The sequence below is a fragment of the Mirounga leonina genome, unplaced genomic scaffold, assembly GCF_011800145.1.
Source record: "Mirounga leonina isolate KUSES-001 unplaced genomic scaffold, KU_Mleo_1.0 Mir_115, whole genome shotgun sequence".
NCBI lineage: Eukaryota > Metazoa > Chordata > Mammalia > Carnivora > Phocidae > Mirounga > Mirounga leonina.
The window spans coordinates 87,471,588-87,499,501 of record NW_023270268.1 but is presented as its reverse complement, the minus strand read 5'-3'; the positions used below and the strand labels follow the sequence as shown (position 1 = coordinate 87,499,501).

At 43.8% G+C, this 27,914-nt stretch overlaps 1 protein-coding gene across 7 annotated transcripts in view; it reads left to right on the top strand.

Annotated features, from left to right (window-relative positions):
• Positions 1 to 27,914, top strand: part of KALRN (kalirin RhoGEF kinase) — a 648,894-nt gene that overhangs the window by 235,746 nt on the left and 385,234 nt on the right. For all 7 annotated transcript variants that reach the window (XM_034999991.1, XM_034999993.1, XM_034999994.1 and 4 more), the window contains exon 6: positions 17,382 to 17,504. In XM_034999991.1, the coding sequence (XP_034855882.1) occupies positions 17,382 to 17,504 (123 nt within the window). The remainder of the gene's footprint in view (positions 1 to 17,381; positions 17,505 to 27,914) is intronic.

The following is a 27,914-nucleotide window of genomic DNA, read 5'->3' as shown; positions in this document are numbered from 1 at the left end:
AAAATCAGGCTCAGCACTGATGTGATTCCTGATACCTTGTAAGAAAAGGATGACACAGAAATAGTGCCCACTCTAGTGGTTAGAGCCTGGTTAGATATCTAGGTCTCTGTTGCTTACTGGGCAGGAGTTAGGGTTTGGGGCGGGGGGCTAGTGTGTAGTGGGGAGAGAGTGGGGGTGGCCCAAGAAGAAAGGTAACATGTCAGCTCTGCCCCAGTAGGGGAAGTGGAGGGAATGTCTTAAGTACCATTTTTTGAAGAACAAAAAGACATTCAGGTACAAGTTATTAAGTAGAAAAACAAATTGAATCTCTACAGTAGAGACTTTTATCAAGGCATTTTACCTTGCAGAATGCACCTTCTTTCCTTCCTTCATCTTCTATTCTACTCCCCTGAACCCTTTTCCTTCCTTTCCCATTTGTGACCTTTCTCCTCCATGTGCTTTCACCCCCTCCAGCCTACACTCACCCCACTCTTTTTTGCTTCATTCTCTCTGAACCTGTTGTTTCTCTTCCCTCTTGTGGTCCTGCTTCCTTCTTTGGGTGGAGCTAAGGGAGGGCTCCAGGTGATTCAGGCCTCCTCAGGAGGGGAGAAAGAGAAAAGGCCAGAAGACCCAGCAACTGCTTCTAGAAAAAGCGCTGACTGTGCAATCAGAGACCAGGATTTGAATTCCCGCCTAGCCCCTGGTGAGCTGAATGGCTCTAAGTGTCCAGTTTATCCTCTGTGAGCAGCTTCTTTATCAATAAAATGTAGATTTTAATAAATGCCTTAGGATTGGTATGGATTAAAGAAAATACGTATATAGCATCTAACATGCCCAGAGTCCAGTAGGTGCCCAACAGATGGGTGGGTTTGTGGAGGTAGACTCAAGGTGGGCCACGTACATAGATGGGATCTGAAGTGGAAGAGAGGCATGGGGAGGCCTGCTGGGGCGGGGGAGGGAGGGCAGAGAGCACACCATCATCCACAGCAAGGGTGCTGGAGCAGACAATGGGCAGCATGCGGCAGCAAAGTGTGTAGGGGCGGTAGGTACCTGGTGCCTGGAGAACCCAGGAAGGGGTCTTGAGAAGGAACTAGTCAGTGAATAGTAGATACCAGATCTACTGCCAGTAGAAGGAAAAGGAGATGGAAGCATGTGACCCAGATGGCAAGATCTTAGACACTGTTGCTGAAGATAAGCCAATTAAACAAGTGCCACTTATTGTGCTGGGGCAGGCAACTGGCAGATGAGCTCCAGTCAGGCCTGACCACGTTGGAGCAGGGGGCACTGGCCGCAGAGAGCCAGTCCATCCAGGTACCTGTCACGGCTAGGTAGACAACATAGATGGAAATATGCAGCCGAAGTTGGGGTGCAGGAAGAGGACAGGGCATGAGCAAAGGCATAGCAGCCTCAAAGTACAGGGTGGGTTCTGGGAACAGCCACTTTCCACAGAGGCTGGAGCTCAGGTTCCCTGGGGAGGAGTGCAGGAGGGTGATGTCCATGCCATGTGCATTACCAGGAGTTACAACAGGGGGTTGGAAATCTAGTCACACCACTTCTTGAGTGACCAGGGGACACGAGGAAAGCTGGAATCTGGTGAACAGTTCAGGCCCTGCTGGGAGCATCTTAAAGTGCTAGAATCTTTGAGTCGGAGGGTCCAATCCCTTCCTCAGAGCTTCCCTAGCTGACAAGGAAGCCACAGCTCTGGGAAGCAGCCTATTTCACCATTACACAGCACCGTTTGTTCGAAAGGCCTCCTGCCACCAGGCAGAATCTGTCTTCCTGGAGCTTCTACCATGTGGTCCCAGGTCTGCCTGAGGGTCTCCCAGAACTAGTTTCTTCCTTCTCCTGGAGGGCAGCCCTCTCATGACTTGGAGACAGTCCTCATGGACCTTCCCAGTCTTTTCTGCTTCAGATGAACTTCCATCACTACTCCTGGCCTATTTTTACTTGATGTGGGCTCTAAACTCTTCAACCTGGCATTCCTGGGACCAGTTTTTCAAATATGAAAAGGGATAGGGAGGGGTCTGCAGCTTGATCCCTTGATCCCACTTGATCCCTCTTGATCCCACTTGGCACAAGTGAGAAAAAGATTTCGTGTGTGTAGGTGGACTTGCTTCTTGTAGTTCAAGTTAGCCAGTCTGAAACTCCAAGGTATTTGCCCATCCAGAGAATTATGTTCTCTTATTCAAATAGAGTAAGGCTCTCTCTCATATGTGATTGGAAGAGGATGTCTTCTCACATGTATGCATAGAGAGACTTTTCTAGTATGGAAGTGCTGAGTTGACAGGTTTCTGGTATCCAGAGTTTTGTGTGCCCAGGTCAGGGATATTCATGGGCAAAGCCCCATCCCTGTGTCCCATGGCTTTCCCTGAGATGATTCCCAAGCAGAGCCAAAGCTTTGTGGTCTTATCTTAGAGAGTCAGAAAACTCATGCGAAGGAACATTAAATTCCCTTGGAGGAAACCTGTCTTTATTGGAATCCCAGAAAGGCTCTTCCCCACCCATGTTCCCCAGTCCATGTTCACTAAGAAACCCCACTCTCTTACTCTTCAGCTCACCTCCAGCTTTTCTCAGAGAGCCTTTTCAAGACAAGAAAGGCCCTGCTATGGGGATGGTTACTGTTGTGGTGAGAGAAGATATGCCCTTTCTTGGTACCGAGAAAAAAAGGGATGTTTGGTTTCGTCCATGCAGATTCAGCAGACTGACTGGTCCCACCTTAGAGTGGTACTTGTCTTGCCCTAAGGAGGTTTCCCCAGGGAGCTCACCCTTGTCATGAGGTGTCAGGAAGAGGTGCAAACTAGAAGGGCCTGGAATGGGGAGTGAGAATGGACTTGGGCATTCAGGCCCCATCTTCAGGACATCCTCCTCTATGCTTTGCACAGTCCCACCTTCTCACGCCTTTGTTTATATCAACCTCCCTCCCACTCTGCCAACTGAAATCTTACCTAAGCAGAAGGTCTACTCAAATACTACTTCACTCACTCTTCCCTCTTGGAAGTGGTCTTTCTCTCCTCTGGGCATCTTCCTATAGCCCTTATCTATCCCCCCTCAAACTGGACTATTCCAACTCATCTTGTATTATAGATTTACACTCAGAGGTCTCTTTCCCCAAATATATTGCAAATTCCTGGGGGTCAGGCCCGGTGTCTTAGATACCTTAGTGTTCCCCAGAGGCACACAGTCAGTGCCAAACAAAAAGTGGACTGTGCAACAGTCCGTACTCACTAGGCTGCCTGATGGAGCAGAGCCCTGAGTGCTCTGAGCTGACACAAGAGCACCACCTACTGCTGAGTGGCTTCAGGGGACACCACTCCAGGGCTCTCCCTTAAAACTGGGGTTTTAGCAACTTTCATCTAGCAATGCGCAAAGAGATTGGGAAGCAGGGCCCCCAGTTCTGGTCCTTTTAGACGAATCCAAGTATGAGCAGATGAGGTGGCAGTGAAGTGGAAAGGAAAAGGGCAAACTCTGGAGAAAGTGGGACCAGGTGCCCGATTAGATGTTGGAGAGGAAAGGGAGCTAAGGGAACCACGAGGCCTTCACATCAGGACAGTAGGATTGGGGGAGGGTGGAAAGAAATCCCAAAAACATTTTGGGAGGAGGATGGGTGACTAAATTAAATGTAAGTGTAAATTTCTTTGAAGGCACAGGAGCGTGAGAGGAGTGGTGATCAAGGCTACTAAAAGCATTGGACCATGAGTGGTCTCTATTGCATTTCTGCCCTGCTCGTAGGGACAACTGGCACTATCTGAACACCGGAATTCTCCACAGTCCCCTGAATGAGATTGTTAAAGAAATAGAGGGTTTTGAGGAGTGATTGGGCTCTTTATTCTCTGAGTTCTTCCTGAGCACCTGCAGGGTGTGCTCTGCCAGGTGGGGTCTGAGAGCAGGAAGCGTGACCAAGCCTCTCTTCCTGGATGTGCCTGAGCCTGGCTCCCGTGCCACCCCTCGCCTTCCCCGGGCCCCACTGCTGAAGCTGCTGGAAGAGGGTGGAAGGGAAAAGAAGGGGTGTGTGCCAGCTTTCTTCCTCAGCTGGAGCTCGAGCCCACCTAGCACACATGGCTTCAGCACGGCAGCCGCCCCCTTCTGCCAGATAGGGACCCCTGAAGGGAGGGCTACCTCCTCCTTAGCCCGTGTGGAATTTTTTCCCCAGATGTGCAAGTGATTGGCACAGCCGATTTTAGGATGCGTGGGAGGACTGGATGAGAACATCCAGCAGACGCTCCATTTTTGCAGTAACAATAATAGTTACCATTTACTGAGTGCATCCTGTATGCCAGGAACAAGCATTAGCTCATCTAAATTAACTTGCCAAGGGCCACATCTCAGTTTATGCCTAAATTTAGCTTTGGGATAAAGTTGGGCACTATTTTCTCAGCTTGGATTAAGTAGAGTTTGACCTCTTCAATTCTACATTTTGGGAAGTAAGTGAAGCACATTTTCTCACTCCATTGCTGAGAATATTTTATCAGCATCTGTGGTTCAGATGGAAGGAATTTGGCCCCTCGGAGTCAATATCCCAGGGCTGCCTGGGCTGACTCCTGGCTTGGTGGGTTCTGTTTCTCATCTGCTTGACTTGCTGGCTCCTGGATGACCGTTTCTTCCCCACAGGGAGGGTACTATGCATATTGCCAGTGCTGCGGGGAATTTGGTTCATCCAGGCAAACAGACTAGAAATGAAACATACAGAAAACCCCTTATTTAAAGTCTGAAAACATTTATGTTAATAGTGGACTTGGTGAGAGTTTTCATTCCCTCACTTAGCATGAGGAAGGCAAGCGTGAGGACAGTGGCCTTTTAAAGCCTAACAGGAGCCTGATTCTCCAGGCAGAGCTGAGCTATGGCTCATTCTCAAGGGCAGTGTGTGATTGGAGCATGAAGTTTTGCAGCCTGGGTTTCTCTGATCAGAAAGCCACTACTTTTTGTGACTGCCAGCTTATCCTGTCTAAACCCAGGGGAAGTAGAAAGGGATTAGCATGCATTCAGCATCTATTATGTGTTTGCACTGTGCTGGGCACTTTTCATATGTTCTTTATTTCCTCCTTCATATTTATCTTCTTTGACCCAGACATTGAAGGGTTTATAAGAACAAGGAGTATAGGGGGGAAAGAAGGAGGGGGTGGGCACAGAGAACCCACAGTTGGTGAGAAATCTGTAATGTGCTAGTTGATTTTGTTCTGTGAGATCAGGGCTGGCTCAGAGTCCTCTTTGCAATGAGGTAAATCACTGTCTGTCTGGGGACCTCAGTGTAGACACCTAGTCAGGGCTAAAAACAAATCTGACCTTATTACTGCCCTTTAGTGGTTCTCCACTGCAAACTAAACAAAGAGCAGTTCCTCGGCCTTTCAACCGTTGTCCCTTTATGACCTGGCCCCTCCCTTCTCCTTTATCATCCTTTCTCAGTACCTCTCACTTCTCACTTCCTGCCCTAGAGCTTGGTGTACCTCCTCTCTAATCCATGTTTGAAGACTCCAGGCCTTTGCTCAAGTTATGTCCTCTCATTAAGATGCTCTTCCCATCTACATCTTCACCTGAACAAAGCCTGTTGTTTTTCAAGTGTCGTTCAGCTGTTGCCACCTTCTGGAAGCCATTCATGCTTTTCCTACCTCTACCTCTGCCAAGTGGGATCAAGTGCTCCTCTGTGGTCAGCCCATGGTAGACACTTTTCATAGTGCTTTTCACACTTAAAATTGACAGAATATTGATTACATTTGTCTTCCTCACTGGACGCTGGCTTGATCTTTTATCACTAGTCTCTCATCCAACGTCTGGAATACAGTGGGTACTCACCAAGTGAATAAAATATTGTACTAAGCATCATGAGCATGTGACTATATCCTGATGGCTACAAGAAACAGAAAACTGGACTCCGTTTCAGTGTTCCATCTTTTAATTCATTTTGTCCCTTTCCCTCCTATTCTCTTTAAGATGTTAATCATGATTATCTAGAAAGTGATACCTGCTAATTCATAGCCTGGTCATCTCTGGGTCTGTTTATATTGACTTTAATTTTTGGTTACCAGTCACTTTTCTCTGCATCTTTATATGGCTGGTAATTTGTATACTGGAAATTGCAGATGATGCATTGTAGAGACTCCAGATTAGGTTACTTTCTTCTAAACTTTGAGTTTTGTTCTGGAATGCAGTTAAATTACTAGCAGATCTTGATCCTATTGAGCCCTGATTTAGGCTTTGCTATGACAGATCTACTTCCATCTTTTAATTAATCCTAGGATATAGCCCTTACTCTTAGGATGTGGTTCTTACTCCTATATCCTGGTCTTTCTGGGGACCCAACTCAGTGCCCAGAGTGTTCACCAAAGTCTCTTTGAACTGTTTGTATTAGAGCTCCCAACATTTCCCCAGCACTGTGTAACCTAAAATTTCTGTTCAGCTCTCAGTATCCTCTGCTTTCCATAACCATTCTCTGCTAGACTTTCTGCAGTCTTGCCTTGCATGTGCACAGCTTGGGATTTTGCCAAAGACCTGAAAGAAATTTTAATGAAGAATTTTAGGGCTCCTTCTCTTAGCTCCCTCTTCCCTAATTTCCTATCACTGAAATTCCAACCACCTTCCCAGCCCTGAACTCTAAACTCTGTTTTTTTTTTATATACCCATCAAGACTGCTGCTCCCTGCTCAGCTCCAATTCCTCTGCTCCACAGGGGGCTTACATTGTGTGCTTCTCTTCCTTCATGGATGATTGGTCTATGTTGGTTAATGATCTGTGCTTTCAAATAGTTTATAGATGGTAGGGTTAAGTCTGATACCAGCTATCCTACTGTGGATAGGCCATAGGTCTTCACATGAACCATTTAAATAAAAATGCAGGTGCATCAGAATTACCTAGAGAGCTCCCACTAAATCAGAATCTTAAGAGTAAAGTGTGTGAATCTGTATTTCTTACAAAAACATTTCCGATAGTTCTGAAATAAGGCTAGGTTTGTGAACTCCCGCGGTAGGCACTAGAGCAGTGAGTTTGGAGAAAAAAGAAATCAGTATGGGCTCAGTTGGTCCAAGAAGGCATTGTGAGGAGATGACACTTTAATTGCATTTCAAAAGATGGGAATAATTTGGATATTTGGGTGTGGAGCATATCATAGGGGGAAAGATGTGAGCACAAATATGGGGGTGGCAATGAGCACAGGATGATGTATTTGCATGGCAGTGAATAGCATATGTCTGGAAAGCATGCTTGGTGTAGGACTGTGGTATGAAATAATAGGGAAAGGCAGATTTGGACCAGTCGAGGAAGGAGGGAGTGCCTTGAATGCCAGAACAAGAAGACTGGATTTTGTTTGCATTGTAGATGACAGCAGCAAAAAGTGTGTGTGTGTGCATGCGCATGAGTGTTTTGACTGGGGGAACGACATGGTGAAAGCAGTATATTAATTAAAGCAGTGAACCCAGTGAGGGCAAATAGCTTGATATGAGGGAGAAACTGGAGTCCAGGGAGACCAGTATGGAAGTGATTGCAGTAATATAGACAGGAGGGGCTGGGGGGTGAGTAGCAGCAGGAATGGAAAATAAAGGGCATATTTCAGAGTTATTTGAGGGAAGAAAGAATGAATGGGATCTGGGGAATGGGGTAAAGATGTGGGAAGTCAGAAGAAAGTAAAAGTTTCCAAAGAAAAGCCACAGTAGTGGGAGATGCTGTAGAAAGAACATCAAGGGGATATTCAGATTGAGTTGAGTCACTAGGAATAGTCCAAAATTTAAGTGTATATTTGGGAGATGATTTGATGGTGGTTTAAAAGCATGCACTGTGGAGTCATGCAGACCTAGATTTGAGTCTTCAGTATGCCATTTGAGTTTTCATTATGTGATGCTGGCCAAGTCGTTTATCTGTTTCCATAACTACAAAAAGGTGGTGATGATGGCATCCACTAACCCCCAGGGCTGAGGACTCAGAAGATGCTATCAAGCTCATTGTGCAGAGCACCACACACACTTAGTATTGTCAGTTATCTGGGAAGTCATGCTTAGGGGGAACCCTGGAGCAGAGGCCCAAATTGTATGGGAATTAGGTTCAGATGGACACTGGATTCTAAATTCATCCCCATCACTTATAAGCTGTGGGATCTTTGGCAATTTGCTTCAACTCTTCATACTGACTTTTCAGCATGTTTAAGGTGGATTGAACAATACTTTCTTTGTAGCGTTATTATAAGGACTACATGAGGTCACGCACTCAAGGACTTGGTGCAGTACCTGCAGTACAGCTTGGCATGTGAAATGGGGAACACTACCCATGTTATTGAAGTTGTGAGTGTGGATGGATTTTCAGGTAGGCAGAGCCTGTTGAATAAAAGGCTGAGGGCTGAGGGTCAAGTTGTGAGACTGTCTCAGTAAGGGTGTGAGGCACATGAAAGGAGGTCTTGAAGGGGCAGCGAGAGGAGTGGGAGGTAAGTTTGGATAGATCAGCATAGGATTGGACAACTGGTCAACTTTCAAAGCAAGAGTGTTTCTATTGCTTTTGTTGTGCGGAGATGAGGTGTCAGGGAAGAGTGCAAGTGTGGACATGCTGGCACTCCAGGGAGAATTCTGTGGGGAGTGGAGGTGTGTGAAAGCAGGAGGGGGAAGCTTTGAGGCATGTCTGCAGCCCCATGGCCTGCCCCTGAAAATGACCTGGTGCAGGGGCCAGAGGAAGAGAGTTTCAGAAAGGTTCACGTCAGATTGTGATGAGAGACCAAAGGGAAGGCGGGGCAGAATGAAGAACTCAGAAAGGCAGAGATGGTTGGTTTTCCCTGTGGGTGCAGACTTAAGGAAGTAGTAAAGGTAGTGCCTATTACAAGGAGTTAGGGAGGAAGTGGGTGGAGGGAAAACAAAGGCAGCAGGGGCAGAACATACTTCTAGAAATCTAATGGTGACAGGAAAGATAGCTGGAGTGAAGCTCTGAGCACACTGGAAGGTAGAGCAACAGGGTTAAGAGCTTCAGCACTGGAACTCAGCCTCCTGGGTTTGAATCTCAGCTCTGCCACTCATTAACTGTGTGGCTTTGGCAAAACTAATTAACCTCTCTGTGCCCAGCCTGTAAAATGAAAATGATAATACTGGGGGTTAATATCTGGGAGATAATTACGATTTTAAGAGGATTGAATGTGTTAGCATAGTGCTTCGCACATAGTGAGCATTCAGCAGATGTTAGTGGCTATTACTGTTGTTACCACTATCATTGCTCTGTCACTGAGAGAAGTTGAGAACGAGAGCAGAAGATGGAGAAAGGCAAGACAAGAAGAGGTGCAATACTGTTGTTCATATAGTCTGGCTCTGAAATACAGAGGCAACACCTACAGGAAGTCTCCTTAGACTCGACCACACAGTCTGACTGCAGGACCACCGCTGTGGGCAACATTTCACACTCATCTACTCAGGACGATACCATATGGGAGCCATGGCTTACCAACAGGACTGTCTTGGCAGCAGTTGGGCTCAGGTGTCAGGAGATAAGAGCCGCAGTGGGCAGCTGCAGAAGCTGATCTGCCTTATAAACTCCATGCCCCATGGGAGCCAATATCTCTTGTAACAACTTCATTGGCACAGTTTCCAGGGCCCCTGCAATGGACGTGCCAGTTACAGGAGTCATCAAACTCAGGGAAGCCCAAGGGACGGGGTCCCCATCAGGTATTCATAGTTCATCCATCCTCCTTCTAGGCCAGATAGGGTTTACCAGTCATGGTGGGTGTTCTTACCATAGGCAACATGATTTAGTAACATGTTGTCACACACAGTCTTTCCCTGTTTCCAGGGAAACAGAATGGGGATATTAAATGAAGGTCAGATTATCATGCAGAAGGGGAAGGAGTTTTTGTTCACTTCTTGCTCACAGTGGGATATGTGTCTGTTTTATAGAGAAACTGGAACTCTTCTAGATGTGAGCAACATGTTAGAATGCTAGATCTGAGATTTGGGAATTAGGGAATTTAGGGTATGAAAAGTTTAAGCAATGTTCTAGGGGACTGATAGCATGTCTACAGGTTAGAGACAGAGCCTGGTCAGTGAAATCGTTTGGCATCCTGGCTGATTCAGTGATGAGGTCTCCCAGGTACCCAGGCTGAGCCAACTTCCCTAGAGCAGCTAGATTTATGGTGAAAGATAAAAATTGCTTGTCTTCTATACAACATATAAAAGTAGACCAGTCGACATGCTGGAAACCTACAGGAAAACAGCAGAGCCCAGAGCACCTCCTCTCCCTCAGTAGGTATTTATTGACACCTACAGTCTATTGGGCACAAGTCCTAACTGCCTGCCCTTTACCGGCATAGAGGTGGTTTCTCAGAACCCGGAATGCCCATGACCTGCAAGCCTTGCAGATACAGATGAGGCGAGGTGTCAAACTCTCTCCAGGGAGGAATTCTAGGAACCTAGAAACTAGGTCCACACTTGGGGTCCTTTATTTTTTCTCCTTTTGCTCCTTTTTTCCTTTAGCAGGAGAGCTTGCAATCCTAGGAGAGCAGATCATTGCAAACCAGGGTTGAAGGGTCTTATGGGTCCTGGGGTCTGTGTGTTGCCCTGTTCTCATGAGAATTTATGCCCCAGCATCAGTTAGAGTTCATGTGATTGCAGAACCGTAAGGTGAAGAAATTAGTCTTCGGTTCCCTCGCACTTCTCATTCCCTCTCCCTTTGTACCTCTCCCGACCTGGACTCCTCTGCCACCTCAGTTTGGATCTCACCCCTGGGTCATGCTCACAAAGGGCCTTGCTTTCTCACTGAGCTGTTTCTGTATCCACAATAAACTAATTCCAGGGGGAGCTGCAGGAGTAATGCATTTTAATAGGAGTCTCTCCTGAGTGAAAAACCTTGAAGAGCCAAAGAGACTGAGTCTAATAGTGAAAGAGTTGGGGAAGGGAGAGAGAATGGGGAAGGGAGGGTCTGGAAGCAAGGCAGGAGAGAGTGAGTTCCTGGTCGGGCCACACTGGGAGGTCAGGAGGGCACTGGTGCCCTCAAGCATAACTCTGAAAGGGGGTCCTGTATGGGCAAGGGCACCCCCAGCGCCCCTCTGTGTATGTGAAGGTGGAGGAGGTGGGAGGATGCACAGGTGTCTGGGCCATGTCTGGGCAGCACCTTGTGGTCGCTGTGGGGATGCATCTTGGGGAGGGGGCACTGAGGATGTGTTTGTATTTGAGGTGCAGGTGTGATTTCTATTAGCCTGCAGTGATTTTGCAGTAAGGTGAACTTACTGCTATTTTAAATCCACTAAATGAAAACATTAGGGAAATATATATATTAGAATATGTTCACTATATGGATTTTGAAATCTATCAGGTGAGTAACAAAGCATAAAACCATTATTTTATTTGAATAGCACTATTACGTTATGGTCCAAATAGTGTAAATTGTTACCCTATTTTGCAGATAAGGAAATGGAAGCTCAACCCAGTCAACTACCTTGTCAAAATTTATACAGCTGAGTCTGTACTAGAACCCAAGATTTGGAGGCTCTGTTCTTTGTACTCGAACACACATAAAAGCTTGTTGTTGAATTGACCACATACCACATGTCCCAGATGTAGCAAGGTTCACCAGCAAGGCGTTGTTAGCACTCTTTACAGCATAAGCTCTTATGGCTGGGTCACTCCTGTGTACAAGCAGGGTCAAGGAGACACAGGTGACATTGGAATGTGCATATTTAGGCAAAGAAAATCCATTGGTTGCCTTCTATCCTCTTAATCAACTTATCAGAGCTGAGTATGAGCAACTTTAAAACGAATATAATCTATAATTGCAGACAGTGTAAAATACTAACAGTAGGTGGTAAGGTGGTTTGAAAGTTAAACTCTAAATCAGATGCCATTGCTAAATTTGGCAAATGAAGGAAAATAAGCCCAAGATCCTTATTTAATCTCTTTGCTCTATGAAATAGTTTATGCTTCATTAAAAACAGAATAGAACAATAATAACCTTTTAGCCATCCCTATCTTTGTAAGAAAAGGGGAAAAAGGTTTCTGTTATTTTCCTAATTTGCATTTAAATAGATTCTTTTTATCATTTATTATATATTAAGAACCAGATTTTTATATTTTCACTGAGTTTTAGCCAGCATTAAAAAAAATTACTTAGTTTAGTTAAAAGCAAAACATGAAAAAGAAAAAAAAAAAAACCCAAGTAGCTTACATGTAATATCTATCTTCTTAATGAGACAAAACTATGTTAGTTTCTGAACAAAGAGATAAAATTTCATTATTTAGACATGAACTTTCCTCTTGGAGGAATTTTGTTGTTCTATTACATTTTGTTGAACCTACCATTTGTAGCCTCTCAAAAAAGAAAAAAAAAAAGACGGATGAAAATGTTTGAAACTACTGTGGAGATATTTTCTTTAGTTTTATTGTGTTTTTCTTTAGATCTTTGGGTCAGTCTAGTTCAGGTGTCTTCCAGAGCTCTAGCCCAATTCAAATAGATCAAATCATAAAATGACCTGGCTGGAAGAGAGCTTAGAAAGGGCCAGCTGGTCTAGGGATTAGCAACCCCAGAGCCTGTGGCCAACTCACTCATGCATTCATTTCACTGAGAAGTATTTATCGAGAGTAGCGGAACTGTTTGAATCAGGTGTCCCCAGGCCCTGGTGGGCATGGGTGAGGGGAGAGGAGCAGGCTGGGTATTGGGGAATGAATGGCCCTATGTGAAGGATAGCACATTACCTCATCTGGAGCCCCATAGGCCCTGATGGCTGCCTTTTAGGGGGTAACTGCCCTGGGGAGCCCAGGCGCTAGCGGTCCTATAGCTGTGTGCAGGAAGCAGGGCAGTGTCCCAAGAGCCTGGCTCAATGGGCACTCAGTGAATGTGCATTGGGTGGAGTGAATGAATTCTAGACCCTGGGCTTCACTTCTTTGAGCCTGTTTCCCATCTATAAAATAGTCCTGACGGATGCAATGAAGCGTTTGAATGGACATATTAGGTAGAAGCTACATATGAGCAGTGGAAGGACCGCCCCGAGGAACCTTTTCCCTTGACCTGAAAGATTTCAGAGTCCTTAAGGGGGAGTAATAGAGTAGATAATTATTTAGACCTGAGCTGGAGGCAAGGACAATGATAATAAATAGGTTGCACATTAGAAGCCTGGGGGCACAACATCCTGACCTTGTGGCTTCCAAGACCTTGGGACTGACAGATCAAGAGCCCCCGAGTGTAGAACATGCTCTCCTCTTCCACCTCTGCCCCAGGGTAACCCCAGCCCCGCCCCATGGAGAAAGGCTGCCATGAAGGTTCTGGTACCAAACTTATCAGGGTCAAAAACTCCACCCCCCAGCCTGTGAGAGAAGTCCCCCAAATGATTGGAAACAGCCTCCATTGGAGATCACCCCACTGTACATCACCATTCCTCCCAGCCCAGAAAGACCCACTAAATATCCAATCCCAACACAACCTAGGGGCCAGTTCCCCCTCACAGGACCTTGCCTGCTCTCCCCTAGAGAGTGTACTGTTGCTTTAATAAAACAGCTTTCTGCTTTCACTTTGGGCACCAATCTCTAATTCTTCATTGCATTAGTGCCAAGAGCCGAGACACAATGCTTTTTGCACTGACAGACATTTTGAACTCTAACACACCAGACAAATGTCAGGGCTGGGACTACGAAATGCCTCTCTCTGGCTATCAAATAATGCCAATTTTCTCGCTGTCATTCTTTTCTTCAAAGATTAGAAATATAAGTTGCGGCAATGAATATACATACCTTCTGGTGCAGGAGACTCATTGAAACTATTTATTCTGAATGAAAAAAATATATATTTCATATGTTTCCAAATTGTGCTTGAATCTAAAGCAGGAGCTTACCTCCTTTCTGGGAACCACTTATCCCTTGCAAATGAGGAGGAACCCAGAACTGAGACTTGCCCATAGTCTCATAGGGAATTAGTGACAGAACCAAGCCTGGAACCAGCCTGGACCTCATCCTGCTCGGTGCACACATGCCCCTGAGTGCACACACACATGCACGTGTGCATATATGCACACGCATTCTCTCCACTGCCAGAGGCACTGAATGCAACAGAAATGACCGTGACCGTTGCAGAAGGCCAGGCTCGCAAGGGTGCGAGTCGTATACCATTAGGCAGTAGACTCAGGCCCAGAGAAGACTTGAGACTGTCTCTTGGAGAGACTGCCTTGGAGAGACTCTAGATTCGATATCACATGGGACCATCTGATCCCCAGACTAAGTCTCTTTCTTTCTTCCTGAGATATGTGTCACCTCTTTGGAGCACTGCCTCCAGCACAGTTGATCTTGCCAGAATCCCCGGCCCCTGGAGAGCTGCTGGGATGCTCCAAGGTGGAGGCAGAATCCGGCTGAATGGCCTGGGCGCTGACGTTGCGCCAGAAGCTCATTCAGAAAGGTGCACGGTTCCTCCGGTGCTCCCTCCTCTTGCCTGTCCTTTAGCTCCCTTCTCTTACTTTCCACCCTAACTGGCCCCCGTCCAGCAATCCCTGCTCTGTAGCCCAGACCAGGCACCAGGCAATCTCATCATTCTGGGGCTAGCCCGTAACTCCACTGCTAATTTGCATATCTAGATAGTCATCTAACAGAAAATACAGGGAAGGTCACTTCTTGGCCACTGGGATATCCAAGAAAGTATACGGAGTGAGTGCTTTTCATCACAAGTTCCATGGACTTCAGGCGTTTCAGATTTTCATTAACTTTATTGATTCTTTTGTCAATAAAGAAAAGAGATGAGAAATTATTTTAAAATGGGGTTGAGAGGCAGAATTTTAAAGATCAAAAATTACAGAATAAGATTCCTCTACACTCCTCTACACTTCCTTTGTCCTTAATAATAATTGGGGGCGGGAAGTCCCCATGGGACTGACTGCAGCTGGCTGATCCAGGATAGTGCACACAGCAGATGTTGACCCAGCCTCTACAGGAGCCCCCAGCCAGAAACATCCTCAGATACTCGAAAGTGAAAAGTGATACTTTCATCCTTTCTTTATTATCCAGATAGGTAGCTGGGTGTGATGCAGGTAATGCAAAAGGGAGAATCACCTCCAAATCATGCATGTTTGCCTTCAGAAAGTGATGGGTTTATACTTACGTTTAAGTTGTCACAGCCTTGATGTCTCTCACCTGACCTCCGGGCACGTAGTCTCACTGCCCACAGCGCACCTCTGCTTGAAACTCTTGTAAGCCTCTCAAACTTGGCACATCTAAAACAGAACTCACTATCTCCTGACTCCCATCCCAGCTTCTTATCCTCCTCTTTAGGTAGCAGCTGCGGTGGCAACTTTCCTACGAGGACCCAAGGTGCCATGCCAGACACTTGGCTGTTCCTTAGCTCTTCCTCACCCTCCCTCCCCCAAACAACTGTGAGTCTTCATCCCTTTCCTAGGAGCTCTCAAGCTTGCCTGCTTTGCAGACTCCCCTGCCATGCCTCTAAGTCAGGCTTCCAGGTTCCCACCCCACCCTTCACCAGGATTACTGCGACAGCCTCCTAACCCTTCTCTCTGCCCCTCCCGTCCACATCCCACACTGCGATCAAAGCTCACATCACACTTCACTGCTTGGCTTAAAACCTTCCACGCCGCTTGCTGCCCACAGAATATGGTCCAGGTTTCCTAAAGCCTATCTCCAGGGCTCTCCGTGGTCAGCTGTCCCGGCTACCTCTCCAGCCCTATCTTCTCCTCACTTCAGACTTCAGAGGCACAGCTGGGATGCTTTCAGAGCCCTCCACACACTGGGCTGCCCCACGTTCTGCTTCTTTGGTCTCCCCATTGCCTGGAGCTCACATCCCTCTCATTTCCTCTACCTAGCTAATTCCTACTTCAGCTGGGCTCAACTCAGGTGACACCGCCTCTGGGAAGCCTTCTCTGCTCTTCCTTGTCCCCACTCCATTAAGGGTGGGTGCTAGCTTGGTAGAACATATGGGACTTTATCTTGATAGATTTTTTTTTCAAGCCGTGATTTTTTCCAAGTCCTACGCCATGTTGTACTAACATTATATCTGAACCCTTGTCTGCTTTCCACATTGGTCTTTAAACCACTTAAGCTCAAGAACCATTTAGTCACTTTTGCTTTTCCATTGCCTTGGACAGTGCCTGACACATAGCAAGTGTCCTGCAAGTGTTGGTTGACCATAACTGAAAAAGTAAAGTCACTTTGCTGTTTGGAGGGAAATAAATGAGTCTGGGGTTCTGCCTCCAGGAAGGCTGGAGCTTCTCTCCTCCATGCTCTACTCTGCAGCTGAGCCCGTCCCCAGTTCAAGTAGAGCAGTCCTCTTTTCCAAAGGCTTCACACCTTTCCTGGCTATATCACTTAACTGCACTTGAAGGATAAAGAGGATTTCTTGGTTCAGATACTAAGGAAGTCCAGAGACAAGGCAGAGATCAGGCAAAACTCAGTCAGGGATCTGCCTGTTTCCTGCCATTCTTTTGGCTACACCCTTTCTCTGCTCATGGCTTCACCCTTAAGCTGCCAGCAGAATGGCTGTAACAATTTGAGGCTCAGGGTCACAATGATAGTATCAGAGGGAGAGAAATTATATCTAAAGAAGTAGGGTTCTGTTTTCCCAGAAGCTTCCAGGCAGGCATCCTCCCATGTTTTATTGTACTGAATCAGATAGCATTCCTATTTCTGAGACAATTCCATTGGCTGGGAAATGTCCTACACTGATTAGCTTAGCTCTGGTGTCCTGAGGATGGATAACCCTTAGAGTGATCCCTCCCTTGGAATTGTGGTTCTGGTGAGCTCCCCTTAATGTGTGTGGGCTGCCTGGGAGATAGGTAGAAGCCTAAACAAACAAAGAAAAACAAAAAAACAAGGTACAGAGCTAAGGGGAGGAAAATAGCTCAGTGCCCACTGTGCCAGTCAGAACTCAGCCTAACCTTAAAATCCTCCTCTTCTGGTTCCTGACAGATTATAGCAGAAACCCTGGAATTGGGAGACTACGGAGTTATAAGAAAAGGTGGCTTATTCTAGAGTCGATTCAATAATGTGTGTGGCTGGGTGATGTGATATGGGACAGGGCATGTTAGGGTGCCCTGTTGCTTCCAACAAGGATTTCTCTCTTCTTCTAGTGCAGTAGGGAATGGATTCAGCCTCCAGGTTGTGTCCTCAGCACTTGTCCCTAAAGCAAACATGGGGCCCTTTTGAGGCTTTCTAAATGTTTTTACAAAGGGGAAGTAGATAGGGATAATACAAACAGCTGCTTCTGCCATCTCAGTGATTCTCTTACTCATTTTCTCTTTCTCCCTTAGGCTCTATAGGGTAACACAGAGGCTGATGATATATCCTTACGCTAAAAGTGAGGGCTTTCCTGGGACACCAGGCTGTGGGCCACCCCCACTCTGAGAATGATGACTGGTTCTCACTGAGCACCAGTAGGAGCACTCTTTTTTTCCTTCCAGTAGCTCTGAAAGTTTTGTACTGTTGGACCCATGGCCCTTCTGACTACTGTGTACCTTCTCATCCCCTCTAGATGTTTGACTGGATAAGCCACAACAAGGAGTTATTCCTCCAGAGCCACACGGAGATTGGCGTGAGCTACCAGCATGCCCTAGACCTCCAGACGCAGCACAATCACTTCGCCATGAACTCCATGGTGAGTGGGGGGCCTGTTCTCAGCACTGCCTCTGGAGACAGGACAGTGGGGGTGGGGGAGTGGGGGTGGGGTAGAAGGAGGAGGGAGAGGTAGAAACAGAGTTGAGACCTGAGTAAGAGGGAGGGACTCTGAACAGGAGGACTCTTTAGCACTCCATGGGGATGTGTGCAGGACATGTGGCCAGCCAGCTGTGCCTATAGCAGATTATGGCCCATTTCTGCCTCCGGACTCTGCTTTACTTGGTGAAAGGAAGGTGCTGGGGTTGTAGAAAGCATTTGCTCAGCACAGGACGGTAAGGGATAGTTGCCGGTTCCACTCTGCTGATTTAACCAACATCTTTTGGTCCCTAGCACATGTGAGTCACTGAGCTGGGATGGAGAGGGACTTCAGGCTCACTGGAAATGTTTCATTGGAAATAGTTGAGTGAATCAGGGCTGTTTATACTGGAGAAGGGGAGCCTTAAGGGACATGCAGTTGCTGCCTTTAGATATTGGAAGGGCTGCCTTTGGAGAGAGAAGGCTAGAATTGCTTTGTGTCGGTCTAGGAGGGACCGTCTAGGGGAGTGCACTTGGAGGGGGAGGCAAGATGGCTCAGGGAGATGGGATGCATTGGGGGTTAGTGAAGTCCCCAGGTTGAAGAGTGTTCAAGTGGACACTGAATTCACAGGAATATTTGCTAGCTGTGTGGTCATAGGGAATTTACTTCTCTGGCCTTCAGTTTCTTCACTCATAAAATGGAAATAATAGCTACCTTCTAAGGTTGTTGTGAGGATCCCATGAGTCAATTATAAGTCAGTTGGAGTTGTGCCTGGTACATAGTAGATTATCAGTTAATATTGGTATGGTAATGATAGTGATGATGGTGATATAGAAGTCTAGTCCAAATAAAACCTGTGAGCCCTTGTAAACCTAACACTTTGGGATACTGTTTTTCCATATGGTTGCCCCAAGACTTTTTTTCAAAATCATGTCTGCCCTTAGAACCCACTGTATTCAGATGCCTATAGCCTAATTATGCCTCAACTTACCTCCCTCTGTTTTTCTGCCCACTCTTTTTACTTGTGCTCCTTGTCCAAAAGAATAGCTCCACCATTCCCCATATATCTGAACACCAAAGACACCTTCTTATTTGAACCAGTGGTGCTGAGAGGGAGACAAGTGTTAGAAAAATGTAAACATGGAGAATCACAGAGGCCAAAAAGCAAGAGAATTTCATTTTCTACCAGGTTGTTTTAAATACAGTATGTACTAGACTTCATGTACTGAAGAAGAAGCAAATTTGGCCTTAAGTTGTTCGGTATCTAGTTGGGGCAATAACCCAATCGTGGTGCAGCTTGATATGTGCAGTGATAGAGAAACGCTGAGTTAACTGAGAACCCTAATATCTCAGTGGTTTAAAGCAGCAGGGATTTATTTCTCGGGCCTATCACATGCCCATCACTGGCTGGTAGAAGCTCTGCTCATCACCGGCACCCAGGACTCAGGCTGACCGAGCAGCTGCTGCTTCAGATGCTGCTGGTTGCCCCATACAGGCTGGCTCTGAAGCCTCCACTTAGAGAAGTGACACATGCCACATTCACTCACACCTCATTAGCTGACGCCAGGCATACGGCCACATCGAACTTGCTGGGTGGAGATATATGGTCCTACCATGTGCTGGGGAGGAGAACGTAGGGCATCTGTGAATAACCCTGATGACTAGGCCAGGGAACCGTAGCAGGGTGGAAGGTAGAGATGAGCATCACGAAATTAGCAGAGAAAGCTAACTGTGGCCGCAGAATAGAAGGTTGTAGGACCAGGCAGGGAAAAGATCAACATGATTTTGTTATCCGTTTTTGCCTACAACAGACTTGTGTCTTCATCTAAATGTAAAGACTCATTTCCTTCCACCCAGTCTCCTATAATTATGTCTCATCCCTGGCTCACTTTAGTCGCAGAGAAGCAAAGCAATTGATCACAGGTGATTAAGAATGTGAACTCAAATCTAGTCAAGTTTGATTATCTGGGTACCTTGTGGACTTCCCCTGGTGCATTTGACACATTCTGTGTCAGATTCTTCATGTCACCCAACTGCTTGGCCCTAAGGCAGACAGACTCATTTTAATAAGAAGCGAAGACAAACATAATTAGGGAGGTAAGTCTGCCATGAAGCCCCTCAAAACAATGAACTACAAAGCTAAATAGAGCGGTTGGCTTTGAGTTATCCACACCGCTGCTCTTCTCTGTTAATATGGATGGCTGATTGTTAATGGCACAACAAAAACCTTCCTCCTGACAAATTTACTTTTGAAGTTTCCATTTTCAGGACAAAACACAAGGGAGAAACTTTACTGAAGGGAAACATCTTGTGGAGCTGGGAGAGAGAGAAGAGGAGATTTAATATACAATAGCCAGTTAGCTTGTTCAGCGCATCTCGTAGTCTCCCATGGCCGACTGTGAAGGCATGTCGCTTGCAGAGGCCTCCTTGTACTGATTAGGCTGGCTCTCCTCTCTGGCTGGAGGGCGAGGCAAGGGAAACCCCAGGGTTGTTTGATCAAATTGCCTGGGCTCTGTGTCTTTGTTAACCAGTAGGTTTACAGGTTTGTTATTAAAAGCAACTCCCACAAAGAGGGATGTCAGCATCCCAAACAGGTGAAAGGAGGGAATTACAGACTCCTTTTCTCTGGCCTGAGTGATGGATGTTGCTGCCAAGAAACAGATGAATGCAAGCAGCTACTGCTGGAGCCCAGTGACTATAGAATGATCCGCTACTCAGGGCAAGTGGGGATGTGGATTGTTCTGTAAATTCACTGAGGCATTTCTGTTTCTGTTCTTGGAAATTATATACTCACCTATACATACACCCACAAATCTGTCCATGTAAATGTACCTGTAGCGTACTTTGTTTCAGGTTATAGGTAAGTTCTTTTGGTATTCATTGCTGAAATAGGCCAGTGATTCCATTCCATACCTTTTGGGGGGTCACAGACCCCTTGAAATCTAATGAAGCTTGTGAGTCCTCTCCTCAGAGTAATATGTAAATGAACACATTTTTTTTAGATAATTTCAGGGGATTCAAGAGTATCCTAAAACCTATCAATCAACCGCCCCAGTTTAAGATCTTAAGAACTTCATGATTTCAGGGCGCCTGGGTGGCTCAGTTGGTTAAGCAACTGCCTTCGGCTCAGGTCATGATCCTGGAGTCCCGGGATCGAGTCCCGCATCGGACTCCCTGCTCAGCGGGGAGTCTGCTTCTCCCTCTGATCCTCCCCCTCTCATGCTCTCTGTCTCCCATTCTCTCTCAGATAAAAAAAAAAAAAAAAAAAAGAACTTCATGATTTCTTCATGTATTCATTCCACAAATAATTAAGGATCAGATATTGTGCTGGATGTTGGGCATATGGTGGTGAATAAAAGAGAGATGGTCTGCTCCATGGGGGGTCCAGTGGAGAGACAGATGTTTAATAAATAATCTCACAAATAAATATATAATTATAAACCAATAAGTGTTATGTTGGAAGAGTAAGGTATGCTATGATAGAGTATAATAAAAGGAACTCAATTTAAATGGGGAGTCAGCTACATTTTTAATTGACAGTCAACCCTGACTTAAAGCTCATTGTTCTTTTATTGATAGTAATTAACGGTCTGTGAATTAACTCTATGATGGATCAAAGAACTTATAATTAAAGAATTCCTAGGTATATTGTTTTATAAATAAAATTAATCAACTTGTAATTTATCTGGTTTTTAAGTTTTGTTTTCATGTGTCTAATTTTATATGCTGGTTAAAGACCCAACTCCAGCTGAGGTGACCACTACTGAGAAATAATTGCATATCATTAAATCATGGAAGAAAAGCCAGAAATTTCCTAAGTTCTATCAATGAATTGGTACCAATAAAGGCCATCAATTATTAGCACACCAAGAGTGTGGGAGTGATACCCTACAGAGTAAAAGTACATGAGCAACTCTGAAAGAAAAAGGTTGAAATTGGTTGATCTTTGGATTTTTGCCATAACATTTTTTTTTTTACAATTCCCACTGGGAAATTCCAGTTTTTTGATCTTCAAAATAACAACAGCAATGATAATGGTAATACTAATACTAATAATAATATCATCCTTCCTACTAAACCTAGTAGGAAAATATTCTTAGGCTTCTTACAGTGCCGCAGAAAGCCAGGTTTCTTGAGCTCTTGGAGGCCCTTCTCTTGCTTAATTGTGCCTGTTGTTGTGGAATCTGTTCTCACAAATTCTCTTTCCTCTGAGTATGCTCTTCTCTGATGGGAGTGTGGACAGATGGAAGTAGGGTTGAGCTGTAATATGCAATGTAACAATCATGTAGCCATCCATGTTCTATTTCTTCATGAAAAAGACACAGGAGTAAATCCAAACGTAATGCAGTCTTATTTACAATTCTAATTAGCTGGTTCTTTGGGAAAAAAATTAATTGCTAATGGCTTCTTTCTAGAGTTCTAAAATAGGAAATGGTGTTCATTTTCTATTATTATGACTGTGAGGATTCACATTAGTGATAACCATGTGCAGCTGGGTGGTAGGAATCCTTTCTGCTATAGCATGTTTGATAGCTGCTTTAATCCTATTAATTTGTTCACCAGAGGCACATATTGCCATTTGTGTGTAAATCAGATCAATTGCAGCAAAGACTATGGTGTCCTTTCTCTTTGTTTTGAGGGAAAATTACAAATGGTAGCGCCAAGGAAAAGTCAAATCTGGTACAAGAGAAATAAAGATCCTGAGGCAGGTCTCCTGACCCCAATTTGAGAAGCCTTGCTCTGGGGTCATCTGTCATCTTTGATGCTTGGCATTCCCAAACCATGATTCTGTAGCACTTTCCCAACCCCAAACACAGAGCACTTTTTTTAATAACAATGTTTCTAGATTTCAGTGTAAACACACATACACACACACTATTGTGGTGTTTAAATAGCCAGTATTTGATCCTGCCATAGCTGCAAAGCACCTTAGTAAACATAGAACCTGTTTAAAGAAGAAAAAGATGAAGAAGAAGAAGAAGAGGAGGAGGAGGAGGAGAAGGAGAAGGAAGAAAAAGAAATCTATCTTATCTGGTGTTCATTTATCTTTATAGCACAATTTTTTTCAAAGAATCACATAGTGAGGGGTGCCTAGGTGGCTCAGTTGGCTAGGCATCCAACTCTTAATTTTGGCTCAGGTCATGATCTCAGGGTCCTGGGATTGAGCCCCACATGGGGCTTTGTGCTCAGTGGGGAGTTTGCTTGAGGATATTCTCTCTCCCTCTGCCCCTCCCACAACTCGCATAAGCTCTCTCTCTCTCTCAAATAAATTAATATTAAAAAAGAATCATGTAGTGAGCTTGCTAAAAATGCATATTTCTTTTGGCCCCCACCCTAGTCATAGATAATCATAATCTCTGGAGGATGGGGCCCTAGGAACTTGCATTTTTAACAAGTTCCCCCAGGTGATTTATATGCACATTGAAGTTAGAGGACTGTTGTTCTGTGGAATCTATAAGTATGAAACAGTCACTTCCTAAAATAAAACATCAAAGGTCTGAAAGACAGTCCACTTACAGCATGATAACATGAGAAGCTCCACAGACCCACTCTCCCGTGAAACTGGTAAAAATTATTTAATTTAATTTAATTTAATTATTTTTGGGGGAAAATTATTTTACAACACTATTTAAAGTCTCTGGAAATGGTCCTAAGTGCATTCAGCAAATGAAGAAATGTTTATTCAAGAAAATCTACTAAAACTCAATAAGAACATTGAGTCTGTGGTATTTGAACCAAGACCCACTCTCTCCCTTTCCCTTCCCAGTTCAGTAAGATGAAATTGCCTTCCAAACTGGTGCAACCAAGAACACAGGGCCCCCAACTCCCAGTTGAAGGACTGTCATCACTGGACATTTCTTATCCTGTCCCAGGCTACCTGTTGCTGAAGCTAAGCTCTGGGTGAGTGTGGCCAAGCAGGGGGAATGCCTTCTTCTGCCTAGCTCCTACTCATGGAATAGAGGCTCTACCATAGGTGCAACACTGCTGAGAGTCCTAGGGCCCCAGTCTCCCTTTCCGCAGCTTGTAAGGCAGAGGTTCCATGCTGGGAGAGGCAAACTGAAGCCTGAGGCTACTCATCCTATTCACTGAATTCTCAGCTGCTAAAGTTGGGGGGTGGGGTGTCACTCAGGAAGTACACCATTGTCCCTAACTCCAGCCCCAGAGCCATGGCTCAGAGATTTTCCCTGTGGGTGGAAGCATTAGAACTAAAACAGAGAGGTCCAAATCTTTTCCCAAGGGAACTGACCTCATTTGCAACAGAGAGTGGAGAAGTTTAAGCCAGCAGCAGTCTCAAACATACCCTTAAGGAGATTCTGGTGAAAAGCAATTGGGAGAAGAAAGGTAGAGTCATTGGAGATACAGGATAAATAGTAGGCAGGCTAGTGTGCTAGAGAGAACTGGGGAAAGAGACTTTTTGGGTACAGAACAAATCTCAAACACAGACCTCACAGACTCTCCCTTCAAAGGAGACTAAATTTGGTTGGATAGGTCTGTGGAGCAGTTTTATGCCCCAGGACATTGTCAAAAATAATAGAATAATCACCTGGCAATTAGTGGAATTTAATAGCTACAAGTGGTCAGAGAAAATTAAAGAGAGCACTACCAAGACCACTGTCATCCCAGGGTGACCATGGGAATACCCAAGGCAGTACCACCTGGGGAACAACATCTGAGGTCACCCACTGTGGGAGCTGAAGTGGAAATAGTCTTCACTAAAATAGTCCAGCCAGTCACAAAACAAATAAACAAATAAAAATAACAAGCCCCAGAAGTAGGAGATTAGGACCCAGAGTGCTATAATGTATTATCCAAAATGTCCAGTTTTCCCCCCAAAATTATAAGACATGCAAAGGAACAAAAAAATATAACCAGGAAAAAAAGAAAAAAAAAAAAAAAAACAGATAAAAAGCATACACTGGAAAGAGCAAGCAACAGAAATTGCTGGTGAGAGTGACCAGATGTCAGATTTAATAAAAATTTCAAAGTATCCATTATAAATGTTTTTTTAATGAAACTGATAAATTATTGAACACTACATCTGAAACTAATGATGTATTATAAGTTGGCTAATTGATCTTACATAAAAAAATGAAGCTAAAGGAAACAATGATTGAAGAAGTAAAGGAAGATTTGATGATAATGTCTCCTTAAACAGTGAAGAGTTGGAAATTATGAAAGTGAACCAAAAGGAAATTCTGGAGTTGAAAAATACAATTACTGAAATGAAAAATTCACTAGAAAAGCTCACCAGTAGATTTGAACTGTCAGAAGAAAGAATTAGCAACCTTGAAAATAGATCAATATAAATTATATAATCTGAAGAATAGAGAGAAAAGGAATGAAAAAAAACAGGACCTCAGAAAAATATGGTATAACAGTAAGTATGCCAACATATGCATAATGGGAGTACTAGAAGGAGAGGAGAGAGAGAATAGAATAAAAAATATTAAAGAAATAATGGCTGAAATCTTCCCAAATTCATTAACAAACATTACACAGCGAGGAAGCTTAGGAAGCTCTAAGTCAGATAACTGCAAAGAGACCTACAAACAGACACATCATAGTAAAAATACTGAAAGCAGGAGCACCTGGATGGCTCAGTTGGTTAAGCATCCAACTCTTGATTTCAGCTCAGGTCATGGTCTCAGTGTCCTGAGATCAAGCCCCATGTGGGTCTCCACACTGGGCGTGGAGCTTAAGATTCTCTCTCTCTCCCTCTCTCTCCTCCCTCTCCTTCTGCTCCTCCCCCCTCTAAAAAATACTGAAAGCAAAGACAAAGAGGAAATCTTGAAAGCAGCATAAGAAAACTGACTTGTCACAAGGGAATTCCAATAAGTTTAATAGCTGATTTCTTATCAGAAACAATGGAGGCCAGAAGAAGTGAGATAATATATTCAAAGTGCTCAAAGGAAAACACTGTCAACCAAGAATCCTATATCCAGCAAAGCTAGCCTTCATAATGAAGGTAAAATAAAGATATCCTCAGCTAAACAAGTACTGAGAAAAGTTGTTGCCAGCAGACACTTTATGAGAAATTATAAAAGAAGACCCTAAACAGTAATTTGAATCCACACAAAAAGACAGTATCAGTAAAGGTAATTATGTAACTATAAAAGACAATATAATGCATATTTCTTTTTTTCTTAGTTGATTTAAAAATTAATTGTATAAAATGTGTATAATGTGCTATTGGGCCTGTAACATACAGAAATATATGTGCCAGTAAAGCACAAGCGGTGAGTGGAAACAAAGCTGTATTGGAATAAGGAAATTACTTCATATGGTAACTTGAATCCACAAGAGCAAATGAAAAGATCCAAAAATGATAAATAAGGACGTTAATATAACAAAAGCTATAAATATATACTTATACTTTCTTCTTGTTCCTGCTTCTTTAAAAGACATGTATAAAATAGATAATATAACAATCTAACTTTAAGTTTGTAGCATTTATAGGTGTAATGTATATAATAATAATATCACAGAAAGGAAGGAAGGGAATAAAGCAGTATAGGAGTAATATTTTTACTCACTGGAATTAATTACATCTGAAGCTGATTCTGATAAGGGAAGATGTGTATGGTAAGCTCTAGAGCAGTGGTTAAGAAAATAGCTCAGAAAATATAGTGAAAAAAACCAGTAAAGATGTTAAAATGCTACATTATAAAATATTCACCTAATGCAAAAGAAAGCAGTAGAGGAAGAATAAAGGTATAAAAAATGTGATGTACATTAATAGTAAAATGGCAGACATAAATCCAACTATATCAATAATGACATTAAATGTGAAAGGGTTAAACACTTTAATCAAAGGTAGAGATTGTCAGCCTGAATTTAAGAAAAAGAAACAACAACAAGATCCAACTGTAGATTGTCTATAGGAGACATACTTCAGATTCAAAGATTATAATACATTGGAAGTAAAAGGTTGGAAAAAGATGTATTATGCAAACAGCAACCACAAGAAAGCCAGAGTGGCTGCATTAATAACAGACTTTTAAGTAGACTTTAGAACAAAAAATGTTACTAGAGATACAGAGGGACATTTTGTAATGATAAAATTATGGGTCATTCCTTTAGGAAGGTATAACAATTATCTAAACATATATTTACCTAACAACAGAGCACCAAAATACTAGAAATGAAACTGACAGAAATGAAGGGAGAATACAACCCTACAATAATAGAGACTTTGACACTCTCACTTTTAATAATGGACAGAACAACTAAGCAGAAGATCAGCAAGAAAATAGAAAACTTGAAGCAAGGAAATAGAGACTATAAACCAAATTAACCTAACAGACATCATGGAATACTCCATCCAACAACAGCAGACCATACATGTTTCCCAAGGGTATATGAAAATTGTCCGGGATAGATCATGTGCTAGGTCATAAAACAAACCTCAATAAATAGAAAGGATAAAAATAATATAATTCAGACCACAATGGAATAAAATTAGAAATCAACAACAGAAAGAAATTTGGGAAATTTGCAAATAATGTGGAAATTAAATAACACACTCCTAAGTACACAATGAGTCAAAGAAGAAATAAAAAAGAAATGGGAGTCACTATTGGGTGGCTCAGTCAGTTAAGTGTCCAACTCTCGATTTCAGCTTAGGTCATGAACTCGGGTTTATGAGATCGAGCCCCATGTTGGGCTCCACACTGGGTGTGGGCCCTGCTTGGGATTCTCTCTCTCCCTCTGCCTCTCACACACTCTCTTTGTCCCTCTAAAAAAAGAAATACCATGAAACCAAAACCAGACAAAAACATCACTCAAGAAAAGAAAGGTACAGACCCATATTGCTTATGAGTATGGATGCAAAAATTTCCAATGAAATACCAGCAAACTAAATACAGCAACATATAGAAAGAATTGTATACCATGACCAATGGGAATTATTCCAGGAGGAATAATGTGAGGTTGGTTTAACATCAGTAGAGTAAAAAACAAAAACCACATGATAATCTCAGTAGACTTAGAAAAAGGATTTAACAAAATCCAACACCTTTTCATAATAAAAGCAACTAAATTGGAATAGAAGAGAACTTTCTCAACCTGTTAAAGGACTGCTATCTGTGAAAAACCAACAGCTAATATCATACTTAATGATTAAAGACTGGATACATTCTACCTAAGATTGGGAACAAGGCGAAGATGTTTGCTCTTGTCACTTTCTATTCAATATTGGAGGTTCTAGCCAGGGCAATTATTCAGGAAAAAGAAAAGCATCCAAACTAGAAAGGAAGAAGTAAAACTATCTCTATTCTTAGATAATGTGACCTTGCATAAGGAAAATCCTAAGCCATCCACTAAAAAACTATTAGAAGTAGTAAATGAGTTCAGTAAGGTTGCAGGATACAGAAT